We start from the raw sequence: 18,488 nt of genomic DNA, 5'->3' as shown, positions 1-18,488 counted from the left end.
AGAAAATGAATAGTCTATTTTGTTTTAATCAATTTAAGTTTTTTTAAATTATATATTTATTCACAAGAGACACAGAGAGAGAGGAAGAGGAAGAGACACAGGTAGAGGGAGAAGCAGGTTCCATGCAGGGAGCCTGACGTGGGACTCGATCCTGGGTTTCCAGGATCACGCCCTGGGCCCAAGGCAGATGCTCAATCACCGAGCCACCTAGGGATCCCCTCAATTTAAGTTTGAATTTGAGAACTGACGAAATGGAAAATGCCTGTTCAACACTGAATGCAGCTTTATTCAGTGGGACTACATTTCACTTGAACCATTAAAACTTTAGCATCCAAATCGAGGTATGCCAGAGAGTAAAACAGACGTTGGATTTCAAAGACTTAGTGGGGGGGGGGGGGGGGGGAAGAATTTTTTAAGATTGATCCTATGTTGAAATAATAATATCTTGACTATTTTGGATTTAAGAAGATATATTTTTAAAAATTAGTTTCGGGATCCCTGGGTGGTTCAGTGGTTTAGTGGCTGCCTTTGGCCCAGGGTGTGATCCTGGAGTCCCGGGATCAAATCCCACATCAGGCTCCCTGCATGGAGCCTGCTTCTCCCTCTGCCTGTGTCTCTGCCTCTCTCTCTGTGTCTATCATGAATAAATAAATAAAATCTTTAAAAAAAATAAAAATAAAAAATTAGTTTCACTTGCTCTTTACTTCTTTTTTTTTTTTTTTTTTTTTTTTTTTAATGGCTACTGGAAAGCAGACAATAGATACATTATAAACAGATGACTCCATCACTCTCACCTGGTCCCCAGTGTTCACTGTAACCAGAGGACAGCATTTTTCAGGCCAGGTATGGGGATTTGCCCAGGACACAAAGAAAACTGGAGACAAAAGAATCAAATCGCACGTGCCAATTAACGAATAACGTCCCTCCTTTTGAAATGGATTAAAGTACAGCACAATAGGTTGTAAAAGGAGGGAAGAATTCAGATAATGAGACCATCAGAATGCACTTCGTTCTTATCTCAGCAGCTTCTTAGCAGCCAAGGGAGAAAAGAAAAGTTAAACACAATAAATTATGAATATTGTTTCCACAAAGGAGGCAAAGCTTTCTCAGGGAGCGCGTTCCACAATAAATATCTTATTTGGGAGCGCTGGGGAGTGAACTGGGCAATGTCCTCAGCCAAAGAAAGAAAGAAAGGGAAGAAAGAAAGGTGGTAATAAATTCTGTAGTGATTTGCATGTGACAGTTAATATCCTTCCTTTGAAACCCGATTTGAGGCAAGAGAAATTGTTCTGTAAGAGGGATAAATTGGCAGGAACCAATGTGCTGCCTTGCTCAGGGGACGGGTGTGTGTCACCCAGGGGAGAGGATGACAAGCTCATCCTTGGAGCAGCTCTTTCCACTCCCGACATCTGATGAGCCCGCTGTGGATTCCCCACACAAGCCGCCCCCGACCCCTGTGCTGTCTCGCATTCCAGAAATAAGAAGTCAGGTCAGGACCAATGGGAACAAGATGACGCCATCATGGGGTGACTCTGTACTACCCTTAATTCATATAAAAAATTAACTACTTTTGGGATGCCTGGTGGCTCAGTGGTTGAGCGTCTGCCTTTAGCTCAGGGCGTGATCCCAGGCTCCTGGGCTCGAGTCCTGCATTGGGCTCCCTGCAGGGAGCCTGCTTCTCCCTCTGCTTGTGTCTCTGCCTCTCTCTCTCTCTCTCCCCGTGTCTCTCATGAATAAATAAGTAAAATCTTTTTTTTAAAATTAACTATTTTCAAATTTTGAAATTTAAGGCATTTTATTTGTAATATATGTTTGACACACCTCATAGCTAACAAGAACAGCTGTCTCAGGAAGCAGGTTGCCTCCCCTAAATAGAACTCAGCCCAAGGCAAGCTTGGGTAGGCTCTAAATAATTTGTGGAGTTGCATTTTTTTTTTTTTTTTTTTTTTTTGTCCAGGGTTTAGAGCAGTGCCATCCTATGGAATTTTCTGTGGTGATGGAATTGTTTTGTATCTGTGCTGTCCAATCGTGTAGCCACTAGCTAATGGCTACTCAGCACTTGACGTGGGGCTCGGTTATGAAGGAAGACCTCAATTTCGCCTTTTGTTCAAATCTGATAAATAAATAACAGAGCATTTGGTGGCTCTGGGTCCTAAGCCTTTCTGACTCCACAGCCTCTGGTTTGTCTGTCCTGGTGGCTACTAGCTGCTGTATTGGGCAGTATAAGGTCTAAAAGGAAGGAAAACCATGTTTTCTAGCTGATATCCACCTGGCCAGAGTAGAAAGATGACTAGAATTTACCGGAAACTTTGAGTCTTAATACAAAAATATGTTCAATTTCTCTTGCCTTAACTCTTTCCTTTAATTTACATAATAGGTGGGAGGATGACATAATCTAGTCAATGTGGAAATGAGTCTTGATTTTAACCCCAGTCTTCGTGCAGCTTTAGCACATAACTCACATGATCTGAAGGCCAGTCGGTAGGGAAACGGCATGGGTCTATATAGCCTGTGGCAGGGGTTGGCAGTGAATCTGAGTGTCACCCCATTGCTTTTTTGGAGGTGGGAGGCGGGTGGAAATCCTGCAGGAATCCCAGAGCTAACGATTTCACCTTCGGGGTGTTTGTGCCAGTTCTCATGCTCAAACCCTATCACATAAGTGGGGAGCATGCTACCAGCTTCTGCTACAGTACACACCCAGGAACGCAATATGCTGAGCAAAATGTCATCCCAGACAGGAGCCTGAGCTAATTATAATGTCAGGCTTCCCACTGAGACACAGATAATTAGAGGAGAATATTACAGTGTTTTCTGACTCCTGGGGTAAATGAGAAGTCTCTTCAAATGTAACCTGCTGGAGCTAGAAATTAAAGTGGTTGGAGATGTTCCATTGGGAGACCACCAAGGCCATTACCAAGCCATTTTCAGGATCAGAGCAAAGGGAAGGCAAAGCAGGAGGGAGAAAGGGCAAGGTGAGTGAATGTAGTATGAGAGAGTTAATATCTTTCAGGTCCTATCATGTTCTAGCCCCCGTGATGCACACGTCACAGCAGAGGACATGGTGAGTGGCTCTGTTGGTGGCTGGCACTGTCATCTCACTTAACACCGCACCACAAGATGGATATTATCTCCACTCTACAGCCAGGAAAACTGAAACTCCCAGAGGCTTATGTAAGGTCACCCACCTAGTAAAGCATCTGGTGGCTCGAGGATCTGCACCCTGGCCTTTCTGATTTTCAGTCCTGGGCTTGTCCCCTTTCCCCTCATCACCCTCCTTGATATATTGAAGAGCTGATGATCTGCTTGGGTCCCAGGCGGTCCTCACTCGGTGTAGGTGGTGGTGGCGGCGCCAGGTGCATGGGAGCCGCGTGGGTGCCCGTGCTACACGCGTCTGCCAAGCACCCACAGAGGTGATTCACGTTGCCCCCGCCAAAACCTCCTTGCTGAACTGAGCCGCGGCGTCTGAAGTGCGCATCACACCAACACGCCAGTGTGGTGGTGCTGCACACATTAACATTTAATGTGGCAAGCTTCAAAAAATGAGAAGCATTTTCTGAACTTCTCTGTGACTGGCTCTGAAACAAATGTTGTGATCCGCCTGGAGGAAGGAAGCCTGGCTCACCAAAGCCAAAGGCAAGCTAGAAGCACAGGAGGGACGGAGCATGAGTCCGGCTCTTCCTGGGCCTGCTCTCAACCTGGAGCATCCTCTTTGGCCTCCCTGGATCTCGGTTTCTAAAATGTAAAACAGGGGGTACAAATATCTCCCTCCCAGATGGAGGGTGCTTACAAAGGCCCCAGTAAGTGGCAGCCTCTAGCGTGAGCAGTGGCCTTTGTTACCGCCAACGAGTTGTTGGCCTTGAGTGGTGCTCAGCTTACTCATTACCTGAGCCTGGGTCTCTGGCTGCGCAAAACACTCCTCTAGTTTCTGGGAGCAGAACAATGTGAAGGAGAGGCTGTTGCTTTGGTGATTTCCCTGGAAAGGACCCTCATGACAGAATTTTCTGTCCGCTCTTTGTCCCAGAAACATGAAGAGTCAGAAAGCTGTTCTTTCTAGCTCTTGGCACCTACCTGCAAGGCCTCAGTGCTGCCCCTCCGAAGCTGCCCTTGCAGCACGTGGAGCCCACACAAGGGTAAAGTGAATGCCCAGGCATGTGCCACCCAGAAGCCCTGGGACCTGTGAATGCCACCTTTCATGACCAAGGAGACTCTGCAGGGAGGACTGTCCTGGACGGTTGGCTTCTCTCTCTCTCTTCCTCTGCCCCACCCACTGTTCGTGCTCTGGCTCTCTCTCTTTCAAATAAATAAATAAATAAATAAAACTTTAAAAAAAGGAGGGGATGGGGAGAGATAAAGAGATTAGACACAGAAGAAAAAGCAATGTGACCATGGAGGCAAAGACTGGACTTAGGTGTGGCCACGAGGCCAGAGGGCTATCTGCCTCCAGAAGCTGGAAGAGGCAAGAGCAGACTCCTCCCTGGGAGAGGGAGCACGGCCCTGCCAGCGCTGTGATGTTAGTTAAATAAAACTGATGTGAGACTTCTGGCCTCCAGACCAGTAAAAGAATAGGTTTGGGTTGTTTTAAGCCACTACGTTTGTGATCGTTTGTTACAGCAGCCACGGGAAGCAAATACAATCCTTCGTTTTGTTTCCAACCTGTCATTAAACAACCCTACCAAGATCATCTCAGGCATAAAGGAATAACTGTTACTCTTACCCTTTTTTGTGTGTTTTGGGGATTAGGGATGTTGCGGTGGTTAGGTGATTGGAGGCTCTCCTTCCAAGACCCATTTTTACCCTATGAGTCATTCATTATAGGTAAGCTGGTAAACCTCACAAGAACATGAAGAAAATAAAAGTCATCCACAACCCCGGGAATACCCAACCACTGTTAATATCTCAGTGTGTAAATTTGTGAGGTGTTGTTCCTTGAGGGAGAAAAAAAAGCCCTTCTGATTAAAACTCCAAGCATCAAAAAAAAATAAAAAATAAAAAAAAATAAAATAAAATAAAACTCCAAGCATCTCATGTAAAGCCATGAAATGTAGCCTAATAGGAACCGTCAAGGAAGACAAGCCAAATAATTAAAATCAACTACTGTGCTGTTCTGCAGACACAGGCAGCGACCCTAGCTCGCTCTATGTCACAGCAACAGCCAGCGAAGTGAACTTGACTCTTGACTCTTAATGAGAGGAAAATAAAAAGCCTGTGACTCAGCTCATCTCTTCTATGGATTTATAAATCAGTTCAAATACAAAGGAAAGCTTCCCCTGTCCAGGAGGCCCTCAAGAGTTGAATACCATCCCTTCGCCCGCCTGGTTGGCCAAGGGAGAAGGGGAACTGGGACCCCTGGCTCTCGAATGATACCCCCTCCTCCTAGGATGGAGGCTAGATACCAAGTGCACCGGTTATTCCACATGCTCGAATAGATTTTCAGCTTCAATATGTAATGTGAGATCCTAAGAGGAAGATGGCATGGAGCTTCTGGCAAGAAGCCCCACCTATGGATGGGGGGGGAGAGGGCAGGGGAGAACCTATTTGAATAATCCCCATTCAGAGTGATAGGATCACAACAGAAGCAGACACAGGATGTAGCATGGAGTCACAAAGGAAGGGACGATTAACACTGTTAGACACATGAAAAGAATATTGTACTATCTGTATTATTTTTCACAGAATCATCCAATGCCAGGGCTGAAAGGAATCACAGTGATAATTTAACACATGCGTGCACGCGTACACACACACACCCTGAATCACCCAATGGAGTAGTGTTTGAAGGCGATAACCTCTGGAATATCCCTTTTAAGCTCTAAATTTAACCTTCTGGCATACAAAGCCATGCGATAGAGCGCTGTCAAGACCATAAGCCACTCATGAAAAGAGATTAGTAGGGACTCGATTGCTAGTTGATTTTTAATTCCACTCTGACGCAGAGAGGGAGCTTGTCTTCTGAAGGCCCGGGAACCTCTGGAAGGCTCAGAGCCCTTGAGCCTGCACGATGTTGCATGAAAATCGCTCTAAGAGACAATGATCAAAAGGCTCCAGAGTTGCTTTCCCAGAAAACGTGTCACTTCCTCAGGAGATCGTTTTCCGAAGGACGAGTCCTTCGGGGTTGCACCCCAACCTGCCGCCAATGCACACAGGCCAAGCCGGAGAAGGGATGTGGCATACAGAGGAGCGGCATCTCCGTCTGTGGAGATGCTGTGTCTACCCCACCAGCCGGAGGGGCTCACGTCTGATGGTCTCCATCAGTCATGATGGTTGCTTCCTAAAACATTTAAACTGCTTACACGACTGTGTGTTTGTTTCTTGAACACGGGATTTCTTCTCTGCTCTGGGGCTGCGGATAGTCTTCGTGGGGCCCGTGCATACCCAGAGCTGCCCGGAGGATGTGTGTTAGGGGCCCCCCAGCTCTTCCCACATTCATAAGGACAACTGTGAGCCACAGAAGTTTAAGAGCACATCCGTCCTTGCACACGCCTATTAAATGTTAACCCAGTGCTCTGGGTGTGTGTGCATGCGGACCTGTATGTCCTCGCGTGCCGGAAACCTCTGGAGGATGGGACACTTGCTAACAAGCTCTCCTTTTCACTTCCACATTAAAAATAAATAAATAAATAACAAAATATCCCCAGGACATGTAAAACTGAACCAGCAAAGATAAGAAACTTCAAAAAAAAAAAAAATCAATTATCCTTTTAGTCATTGTGAACAGTCTATCTTAAAACCCAGAGTCTCGGTGAACGTCAAAGCTCTAGTTAAATTTTTAATAAACCATAAAGGATAATGTTAAAAAAAAAAAAAAAGATCCCTTCAAAGGCAAACTGGTGACAGACCAGCTCTTGATACGGTTCCCATCAAAGGGCAGGAAGCTGCTGCCCGTAACTATCGGTGAGCGAAATGCTCTTGACTGGAGTTAGCAGCCCGGGGCTCCGGGGATGGGCCCCACCGGGGCCTCGGGAGACTCGGCTACTTGCAGCGAGACCCTGGTGATGTCATCCTGTGCTGGGGCTTTCGACGACAACTGTGCCAATCAGTGATTCACATCTGGTCCAGGCTTCTCTCTGCAGCCCAGACTCTGCTCCCCACTCCGAATCTATACACCCAGCTGCCTAATCGGCACCTCCACTTAGATGTCTGCCAACAATCCAAGCCTCCCAGTGCAAAACTGGGTTCTTGAGATGCCTTTCTAAAACCTGCCCCCTCGGGGTCCTTCCCATCCCAGTGGGTGGCAACTCCATGCTCATAGCCAGTCAGCCCTGAAACCCTGGGGTCCTCCCTGGTTCCCATATTTGTCTCACAATCCCCCACGCCGGTCTGAGCTGCCCCTGTTCACAGACCGCATTCCTAGAGTGGCCTCTGCCCAATTTCCTGGTGGCCGCCCACACCCCTCCTGGGTCCAGTCTGAATTCAGCACCTAGAGAGAATCATATGCTTCTGTGTTCAAATCCCTGGGGTGGGCCCATCTCTCAGAGTAAGAAGGAAAGTCCTTACAATGCGTCTGAGTTCCACCTGGAGCAGGGCTGACCCCTCTGTCCTCACTTTGTGCCTTTCCCTCCCACTCACCCTGCTCCAGCCACACTGGACTCGTGGCTCCTCCTCATGGGTCCAGACATGCTCCTGCCTCAGGGCCCTTGCATTGGCTGCTCCCTCTGCCTGGAACATTCACTGCCCCAGATAACTGGTTGTCTGACTCCAATGCTAGGTCTCAGTGAGACCCCCCTGGCCACTCTTTAAAATTACAATTCCTTTCTGTAACAACTTGGATCTCATCAGCCCTGCTGGACGTGTCCTTTTTTTATAGCACCAGCCCCCTTGAACATAACATACAAGTCAATTATTACTATTATGTTGTCTTTCTGCCCTGCTATAATGTTAAGGATAGGAGGCCAGGGATCTTGGTCTGTTTTATGACTGATATAACTCAAGTACCTACAACTCATTATTAAAATGCAATTAATTTTTTAAAAAGGCAATTGTAGGGAAGAAATTTCCCTTTGAACTTCTCGAATACAGACAAGCCAGGTCACGGGCCGTTACACTGGGCTTCTGATGAAGCTCAGTTGGGGTTCCTATGGGCCACTCAATCCTCATTTCAAAAGACGCTTCCACATTCACCATAATAGGGACATGGGGTGACCATGAACTTGGGAAAGCCAATGATCCAGAAGAAAGTCTATTGTCAAGGCAAAAGTAACCTTTGAATCTGTGCTGATTGGGTATCATCAAATCATCCCCTATACCTTCCTGCTAACATTTTTGTTTCCGGTCCTAACCTGAGCTCTCCCTGAGGTCAATAAACATTGAAAGATGTGAACTCTGACCCTCCCCAACCTTCTGTCAGAATGAGCCAGGAAAGAGTCCCAGCTGAGCACACGGGAACACAGAAGGGCAGTGGCAGGTGAGAGATAGGAAGACCTCCACCAGAGGAAAGCATATTCCCAGCTTTTCAAAGCCCAGTGCAATGAAATCTGGGTTTAAGAGCACTTTTGCATTCTTCAGGGAGACAGGGAATCCCCACGGGACACCTTGAGCCAGTATAGTTGTCTTATTTGACTGTCGACCCTCTGGCCACATCTTTATTCATTCTCAACTGCTCAGAGAAGGAGGCTTGAGTGGCAGAAAGAAAGCTACTATTACAACTGAAAAGATAAGAACCTTCTCTTCTCTACTGATGAGCATTTCCACAGGTTGAAGGTGACTATGGAGGTTTTTCAAACTGCCCTCTGCCAAGCCCTTGGTCTTCCGAGCTTGCTAAGATTCTGAGGCTGACTGTGGCCAGAACCACCTGCCAGGGCAAAGCCGCTTTGGTCACCTTTGTGCATTGGGGTCCCACATAAGACTTCAGGGAATACTGAACAGCAAGCTATAGAAACACCAAGGAGTTTTCCCATGACCCAAAAGCAAAGAGCCAAAAGGGAAATGAGAGAAATATGCTGAAGAAAAATTGGGGAGCAAACCAGCCTACGCAATCAGATGATAGAAATTCCTAAGACCAGGATAGAAATAATAAGGACAGAGCTTCCCATCGAGGGGAAGACCTGAGCTTTAAAATTGACTGGAAACAGAGGGCCGGGGTGGCTCAGCTGGTTGGGCAGCTGGCTCTTGATTTCGGCTCAGGTCATGATCCCGGGGTCCTAGAATCAAGCCCCATGTCGGGCTCCACACCCAGTGTGGAGTCTGCTTGTCCCTCTCTCTCTGCTCCTCCTCCTGTTCATGCACATGCTTGCTCTCTTGCTCTCAAATAAATAAATGAACACAATCTTAAAAAAAAAACTGATTGGGGGGGAGGGGCAAGATGGCAGCAGAGTAGGGTCTCCAAGTCACCTGTCCTCAACAAATTACCTAGAAAACATTCAAATCATCCTGAAAATCTACGAATTCGGCCTGAGATTTAAAGAGAGACCAGCTGGAACGCTACAGTGAGAAGAGTTCGCGCTTCTATCAAGGTAGGAAGACGGGGAAAAAGAAATAAAGGAACAAAAGGCCTCCAAGGGGGAGGGGCCCGCGAGGAGCCGGGCTGAGGCCGGGGCGAGTGTCCCCAGGACAGGAGAGCCCCGTCCCGGAGGAGCAGGAGCTGCACCGACCTTCCCGGGGGAAAGGCCTCCCGGGGAATTGGAGCAGGATCCCCAGAAAGGCGGGGATGCCCTCGGGCTCCCGGGGACAGTAACAGAGGAACTGCGCCCCGGGAGATGCGCCGAGCTCCCTAAGGGCTGCAGCGCTCGGCGGGACCCGGAGCAGCTCGGAGGGGCTCGGGCAGCGGCTCCGCGGAGGGGGCTGCGCGGCTCCGGGAACAGCTCGGAGGGGCTCGGGCAGCGGCTCCGCGGAGGGGGCTGCGCGGCTCCGGGAACAGCTCGGCAGCGGCGGCTCGGGCGGAGGAAGAAGCTCAGCCCGGAGGGGGCGGCGCGACTCCGGGAACAGCTCGGAGGGGCCCGGGCGGCGGCTCCGCGGAGGGGGCGGCGCGGCTCCGGGAGCAGCTCGGAGGGGCTCGGGCGGCGGCTCCGCGGAGGAGGCTGCACCGCCGGGAGCGTGAATCCAACAGCGCAGGCCCCGGAGCTCAGGGCGCCGGGACACAGCCCAGGATCCGGCCTCCCCCGGGACAGGCAGAGGCCGGGAGGGCCCAGGACAGCGAGGACGCTCCTGCCTGGAGCTGAGCAGATCAGCGGCCCCACCCGGGAGCCCCCAGGCCCTGCAGACGGAGAGCCCCGGAGCTACTGCGGGGGCTGACTCCAGGGTCCCAGAGCTGCCCCCGCCACTGTGGCTTCCTCCCGGGGCCTCTCGGGGTGAACAACCCCCACTGAGCCCTGCACCAGGCAAGGGCAGAGCAGCTCCCCCAAGTGCTAACACCTGAGAATCAGCACAGCAGGCCCCTCCCCCAGAAGACCAGCGACACGGACCAGTTCCAAGGGAAGTCAAGGGACTTAAAGTACACAGAATCGGAAGATACTCCCCCGTGTTTTTTTTTGTTTTGTTTTTTTTGTTGTTTTGTTTTGTTTTGTGCTTTTTTTTTTTCTTTTCTCTCTTTCTTCTTGATTTCTGATTGCGTCCCCCACCCCCCCCTTTTTTTTCTTTTTTCTCCTTTCTTTCTTTTTCTTCTCTTTCCCCTTTCCCCCCCCCCTTTTTTTTCTTCTTTCTCTTTTTTCTTTTTCTCTTTTCTTTCCTTCTCTCTCTTTTTCTCCTTTTCCCAATACAACTTGTTTTTGGCCACTCTGCACTGAGCAAAATGACTAGAAGGAAAACCTCACCTCAAAAAAAAGAATCAGAAACAGCCCTCTCTCCCACAGAGTTACAAAATATGGATTACAGTTCAATGTCAGAAAGCCAATTCAGAAGCACTATTATACAGCTACTGGTGGCTCTAGAAAAAACCATAAAGGACTCAAGAGACTTCATGACTGCAGAATTGAGATCCAATCAGGCAGAAATTAAAAATCAATTAAATGAGATACAATCCAAGCTAGAAGTCCTAACGACGAGGCTTGACGAGGTGGAAGAACGAGTGAGTGACATAGAAGACAAGCTGATGGCAAAGAGGGAAACTGAGGAAAAAAGAGACAGGCAATTAAAAGACCATGAGGATAGATTAAGGGAAATAAATGACAGCCTGAGGAAGAAAAACCTACGTTTAATTGGGGTTCCCGAGGGCGCCGAAAGGGACAGAGGGCCAGAATATGTATTTGAACAAATCCTAGCTGAAAACTTTCCGAATCTGGGAAGGGAAAGAGGCATTCAGATCCAGGAAATAGAGAGATCCCCCCCTAAAATCAACAAAACCCGATCAACACCTCGACATTTAATAGTGAAGCTTGCAAATTCCAAAGATAAGGAGAAGATCCTTAAAGCAGCAAGAGAAAAAAAGTCCCTGACTTTTATGGGGAGGAATATTAGGGTAACAGCAGACCTCTCCACAGAGACCTGGCAGGCCAGAAAGGGCTGGCAGGATATATTCAGGGTCCTAAATGAGAAGAACATGCAACCAAGAATACTCTATCCAGCAAGGCTTTCATTCAAAATGGAAGGAGAGATAAAGAGCTTCCAAGACAGGCAGGAACTGAAAGAATATGTAACCTCCAAACCAGCTCTGCAAGAAATTTTAAGGGGGACTCTTAAAACTCCCCTTTAAGAAGAAGTTCAGTGGAACAATCCACAAAAACAAGGACTGAATAGATATGACGACACTAAACTCATATCTATCAATAGTAACTCTGAACGTGAATGGGCTTAATGACCCCATCAAAAGGCGCAGGGTTTCAGACTGGATTAAAAAGCAGGACCCATCTATTTGCTGTCTACAAGAGACTCATTTTAGACAAAAGGACACCTACAACCTGAAAATAAAAGGTTGGAGAACCATTTACCATTCAAATGGTCCTCAAAAGAAAGCAGGGGTAGCCATCCTTATATCAGATAAATTAAAATTTACCCTGAAGACTATAGTGAGAGATGAAGAGGGACACTATCTCATACTCAAAGGATCTATCCAACAAGAAGACTTAACAATTCTCAATATATATGCCCCAAATGTGGGAGCTGCCAAATATTTAAACCAATTAATAACCAAACTGAAGAAATACTTTGATAATAATACACTTATACTTGGTGATTTCAATCTAGCTCTTTCTATACTAGATAGGTCTTCTAAGCACAACATATCCAAAGAAACGAGAGCTTTAAATGATACACTGGACCAGATGGATTTCACAGATATCTACAGAACTTTACATCCAAACTCAACTGAATACACATTCTTCTCAAGTGCACATGGAACTTTCTCCAGAATAGACCACATACTGGGTCACAAATCGGGTCTGAACCGATACCAAAAGATCGGGATAGTCCCCTGTATATTCTCAGACCATAATGCCTTGAAATTAGAACTTAATCACAACAAGAAGTTTGGAAGGACCACAAACACATGGAGGTTAAGGACCATCCTGCTAAAAGATGAAAAGGTCAACCAGGAAATTAAGGAAGAATTGAGAAGATTCATGGAAACTAATGAGAATGAAGATACAACCATTCAAAATCTTTGGGACGCAGCAAAAGCAGTCCTGAGGGGGAAATACATCGCAATACAAGCATCCATTCAAAAACTGGAAAGAACTCAAATTCAAAAGCTCACCTTACACATAAAGGAACTAGAGAAAAAGCAACAAATGGACCCCACCCCCAGCAGAAGAAGACAGTTAATTAAAATTCGAGCAGAACTAAATGATATCGAGACCAAAAGAACTGTGGAACAGATCAACAGAACCAGGAGTTGGTTCTTTGAAAGAATTAATAAGATAGATAAACCATTAGCGAACCTTATTAAAAAGAAGAGAGAGAAGACTCAAATTAATAAAATCATGAATGAGAAAGGAGAGATCACTACCAACACCAAGGAAATACAAACGATTCTAAAAACATATTATGAACAGCTGTATGCCAATAAATTAGGAAATCTAGAAGAAATGGATGCATTCCTGGAAAGCCACAAACTACCAAAACTGGAGCAGGAAGAAATAGAAAACCTGAACAGGCCAATAACCAGGGAGGAAATTGAAGCAGTCATCAAAAACCTCCCGAGACACAAGACTCCAGGGCCAGATGGCTTCCCAGGGGAATTCTATCAAACGTTTAAAGAAGAAATCATACCTATTCTACTAAAGCTGTTTGGAAAGATAGAAAGAGATGGAGTACTGCCAAATTCGTTCTATGAGGCCAGCATCACCTTAATTCCGAAACCAGACAAAGACCCCACCAAAAAGGAGAATTACAGACCAATATCCCTGATGAACATGGATGCAAAAATTCTCAACAAGATACTAGCCAATAGGATCCAACAGCACATTAAGAAAATTATTCACCATGACCAAGTAGGATTTATCCCTGGGACACAAGGCTGGTTCAACACTCGTAAAACCATCAATGTGATTCATCATATCAGCAAGAGAAAAACCAAGGACCATATGATCCTCTCATTGGATGCAGAGAAAGCATTTGACAAAATACAGCATCCATTCCTGATCAAAACACTTCAGAGTGTTGGGATAGAGGGAACTTTCCTCGACATCTTAAAAGCCATTTACGAAAAGCCCACAGCAAATATCATTCTCAATGGGGAAGCACTGGGAGCCTTTCCCCTAAGATCAGGAACAAGACAGGGATGTCCACTCTCACCACTGCTGTTCAACATAGTTCTGGAAGTCCTCGCCTCAGCAATCAGACAACAAAAAGACATTAAAGGCATTCAAATTGGCAAAGAAGAAGTCAAACTCTCCCTCTTCGCCGATGACATGATACTCTACATAGAAAACCCAAAAGCCTCCACCCCAAGATTGCTAGAACTCATACAGCAATTTGGTAGCGTGGCAGGATACAAAATCAATGCCCAGAAATCAATGGCATTTCTATACACTAACAATGAGACTGAAGAAAGAGAAATTAAGGAGTCAATCCCATTTACAATTGCACCCAAAAGCATAAGATACCTAGGAATAAACCTTACCAAGGAGGTGAAGGATCTATACCCTAAAAACTATAGAACACTTCTGAAAGAAATTGAGGAAGACACAAAGAGATGGAAAAATATTCCATGCTCATGGATTGGCAGAATTAATATTGTGAAAATGTCAATGTTACCCAGGGCAATTTACACGTTTAATGCAATCCCTATCAAAATACCATGGACTTTCTTCAGAGAGTTAGAACAAATCATTTTAAGATTTGTGTGGAATCAGAAAAGACCCCGAATAGCCAGGGGAATTTTAAAAAAGAAAACCATAGCTGGGGGCATCACAATGCCAGATTTCAGGTTGTACTACAAAGCTGTGGTCATCAAGACAGTGTGGTACTGGCACAAAAATAGACACATAGATCAATGGAACAGAATAGAGAACCCAGAAGCGGACCCTGAAATGTATGGTCATCTAATATTCGATAAAGGAGGAAAGACTATCCATTGGAAGAAAGACAGTCTCTTCAATAAATGGTGTTGGGAAAATTGGACATCCACATGCAGAAGAATGAAACTGGACCACTCTCTTTCACCAGACACAAAGATAAACTCAAAATGGATGAGAGATCTAAATGTGAGACAAGAGTCCATCAAAATCCTAGAGGAGAACACAGGCAACACCCTTTTTGAACTCGGCCACAGTAACTTCTTGCAAGATACATCCACAAAGGCAAAAGAAACAAAAGCAAAAATGAACTATTGGGACTTCATCAAGATAAGAAGCTTTTGCACAGCAAAGGATACAGTCAAAAAAACTAAAAGACAACCTACAGAATGGGAGAAGATATTTGCAAACGACATATCAGATAAAGGGCTAGTTTCCAAAATCTATAAAGAACTTATTAAACTCAACACCAAAGAAACAAACAATCCAATCATGAAATGGGCAAAAGACATGAAGAGAAATCTCACAGAGGAAGACATGGACATGGCCAACATGCACATGAGAAAATGCTCTGCATCACTTGCCATCAGGGAAATACAAATCAAAACCACAATGAGATACCACCTCACACCAGTGAGAATGGGGAAAATTAACAAGGCAGGAAACAACAAATGTTGGAGAGGATGCGGAGAAAAGGGAACCCTCTTACACTGTTGGTGGGAATGTGAACTGGTGCAGCCACTCTGGAAAACTGTGTGGAGGTTCCTCAAAGAGTTAAAAATAGACCTGCCCTATGACCCAGCAATGGCACTGTTGGGGATTTACCCCAAAGATTCAGATGCAACGAAACGTCGGGACACCTGCACCCCGATGTTTCTATCAGCAATGGCCACAATAGCCAAACTGTGGAAGGAGCCTCGGTGTCCATCGAAAGATGAATGGATAAAGAAGATGTGGTTTATGTATACAATGGAATATTACTCAGCGATTAGAAACGACAAATACCCACCATTTGCTTCAACGTGGATGGAACTGGAGGGTATTATGCTGAGTGAAATAAGTCAATCGGAGAAGGACAAGCAGTGTATGTTCTCATTCATTTGGGGAATATAAATAATAGTGAAAGGGAATATAAAGGAAGGGAGAAGAAATGTTGGGAAATATCAGGGAGACAGAACATAAAGACTCCAAACTCGGGGAAACGAACTAGGGGTGGTGGAAGGGGGGAGGAGGGCGGGTGTTGGAGGGGAATGGGTGACGGGCACTGAGGTGGACACTTGACGGGATGAGCACTGGGTGTTTTTCTGTATGTTGGTAAATTGAACACCAATAAAAATTAATTTAAAAAAAAACTGATTGGAAACATAGTGTTCTAGACAGATTGAGTATACATTGGAATATATAACATATCGAAATTTTCATTAATATGAAATGAAATAATGACCTTAATAATGACCCCCACCCCCCCCCCCGCCCCCCAAAAAACAGTCTTCATTGCATAAGCAGAAGAATATCCAGCTACCCAAGGAGGAATAAATTGGGTTTGGCCATGGCCTTCATTCCCACAATATTGAAACCGGAGGGTAGTGGAGCAACATCTACACGAGCTTCGAAGAGAAGAACGTGCCTCTAGCAAGCTTTCTCTGGTTGAGTCACTGCCCTGAAACAGGGTGACAAGTTGGCACTATGATAGGCAAAGGGCTCGGATAATATATCACCCAGGGACACTCCCTTAAGGGAGGTTATTCCTAAAACTCGAGTTCTAGCACAACCAATGATGGATCAGATAGCTGGAGAACTCAAGACTAGGAAGTCACAGCAGAAAGGAAGGACAAGAGTATTATTAATGCTAATAACCGCTACCATTTTCCAAATGCTCATGTGGCCTAAGTACTGCACCAAAATCTGTGTCTCTGTGTGTGCGCGCATGTGCTATAGCGTCTTATTTAAGTATCAAAATAAATGTAATTCATTTTGCCAATAAAGTCCCGGTTATCTCAGTAGTAGTAGCTTTATGCCCGTTTCACAGATGGGAAAAACAAGGCTCAAAGAGCTTGAGTAGCTTGTCCAGATATGCTAGCAAGTAAGTGGCAGAGCTGGAATTCCAAGATGTGACTCAAGGAGTTCCAGAGGTTCCCTCAATTTGTTGTTCTAAATAATATCTTTATTCTTTTTTATGCTTATCTGTGTTTTCTAGTTACTCTAAATGAAACACTATTTTTCAGTTAGAATGCCAACACATTTTGTTCAATTAAAATAAATCCAAAGATGCAAAGCAAACTACCGCAGCATGCTAAAAAAGGATTCCACTGGGCAAGGGTGTTCCAGACAGGTGCTCCGCAGGAAGAAGGCAGGTAAGGCAACCAACCACCTGTGCCAAACTCTACGGAGCTCACTATTTTAAAAGAGCATTGAAGCAGAACCAGAGACATCCCACACTTATTATACGAGGTGCGCCCCACAGCAATGACGTGAGTTAAAATGATGTCAAGAAAGATTTGCATTCTGTCCCTGAGCCTCTCCCCTGCAAAAAGGACCCATGTCACGGTTGTCGGTGCCCCTCTTCTAGCCAGGCAGCGAGGCTGACAGAGTGACTCCCCCCTCAGGCAGGTGGCCGGACCTCACCTGGAATGTTGTGGATGGTGATGGCCAGGATGAGCAGTGCGATCCTCCTCCAGCTGCCGCTGTTGGGTTGCATCGGGGTCCCCCGCGGAGGCTCGGGGACCGCAGGGCCCTCAGGAAGGCTGGCGGCCACCGTCTTCTTCCTCTGATAGGCCTCGCCGTTCTCGCTCTTGTCTGAGCAAAGAGAGAGAGGGACAGGGAGAGAAAGTACTTTGAAACTGTGCACCCTGGTCCTTGGGCAGGTAGCAGTGGAAGAAGCTCCCCCCACCCCGGGAACTGGTCTGCTTCCTAACTTCCTAATGGACCTTCTGTTCCTCTCCTCCTCCCTCCCTTCCTTTGCTTACTCATTCGTTCGGCAAACACTCCCTGAACAGTGTTCAGTGCCCAATGTACAGGGACCAGAAAGGATTAAAAAAAAAAAAAAAGATGAAACTGGGGGCACCCTAGCAATGCTTACTAAGGAGAAGCGACACTGAGGAGTGATTAGGAGCTCAGGTTCCGGAGCCCGGCAGCTGGGCTCACTCCTGACTCGTCCACTTATCAGCTGTGTGGTGCCCAACAAGCTGTTTACCCTCTCTGTGCCCTAGTTTCCTGAATCATAAAATGGGATAATGACGGTACCTATCCCATAGGGGAGTGTAAGGATTAAACGAGAGGCCGCAGGCAAGCACTTAGCTGCTACTAAGTGCGCAGGTGTGGACAGTGGTGGCTGTCACACATCATGGGTGACCCTGCTCTCCTGGTCAAGCCGTCTCATGGGGACCCATCCATATGCCAGGCCCAGCCAATCAGAGTCCTTCCCCGGGGAGATGGGGGTGGGTACTGGAGTGGGGACAGGCCTGGTGATCCAAGTGTGGATGAGCATCCAAAAGGTCCAAAAGGTCCAAAGGTCATATACCAGCAGCCTGACGTTCCACGCAGGAAGGGCACAAGGAAGCATTGACGGGTGATAGACAGAAGCAGGTGTACCACCCAGATAGACACACAGACAGATGGACAAATGGCAGCCTGGGTGTCACAGGACATTCTGACCCTCACAGGCTGACTAAGGTACCCAGCCAGGATTTCATGAGCTAACTAGCTAACCAGGCAACCCTCCTTGCAAACCTTCCCCTTGGGGGATATATTTGAAGGGTGTCGTTTCGTAAGCCCAGGTTATGCTAACTACCCACGGCCTTCTCCTGGGTCATTTGCTCATTCCTAACGGAGGCAAATCGCCTGGGTCTGAGGCCAAGCGCCCAGACTGCGGTGATGCTCAGCATGGGATGCGACGGTGGCTTCCCGGAAGAGCAGAGTCTTGAGCAAATTGCAGAAATGAGGTGGCACGAATGGAAAGGAAAGTCTCCACCATGAGTGAGTATAAGAACCCGCAAGTCATAACTCAGAGGTCACAGACAGGACACATGAATGTGTTTTTAGGATCCCCATCCTGAGTAAGGCACCCATTCATCCCAGTTCGGGCCCGCCATCCTGGGGGGATTA

General features: G+C 46.6%; 1 protein-coding gene across 8 annotated transcripts in view; it reads right to left on the bottom strand.

Moving 5' to 3' along the window:
* Positions 1 to 18,488, bottom strand: part of SLC39A11 (solute carrier family 39 member 11) — a 410,439-nt gene that overhangs the window by 127,091 nt on the left and 264,860 nt on the right. For all 8 annotated transcript variants that reach the window (XM_072746722.1, XM_072746726.1, XM_072746723.1 and 5 more), the window contains one exon: positions 17,010 to 17,180. In XM_072746722.1, the coding sequence (XP_072602823.1) occupies positions 17,010 to 17,180 (171 nt within the window). The remainder of the gene's footprint in view (positions 1 to 17,009; positions 17,181 to 18,488) is intronic.

The sequence above is a fragment of the Vulpes vulpes genome, chromosome 2 (assembly GCF_048418805.1).
Source record: "Vulpes vulpes isolate BD-2025 chromosome 2, VulVul3, whole genome shotgun sequence".
NCBI lineage: Eukaryota > Metazoa > Chordata > Mammalia > Carnivora > Canidae > Vulpes > Vulpes vulpes.
This window is presented reverse-complemented; position numbering and strand designations above follow the sequence as displayed.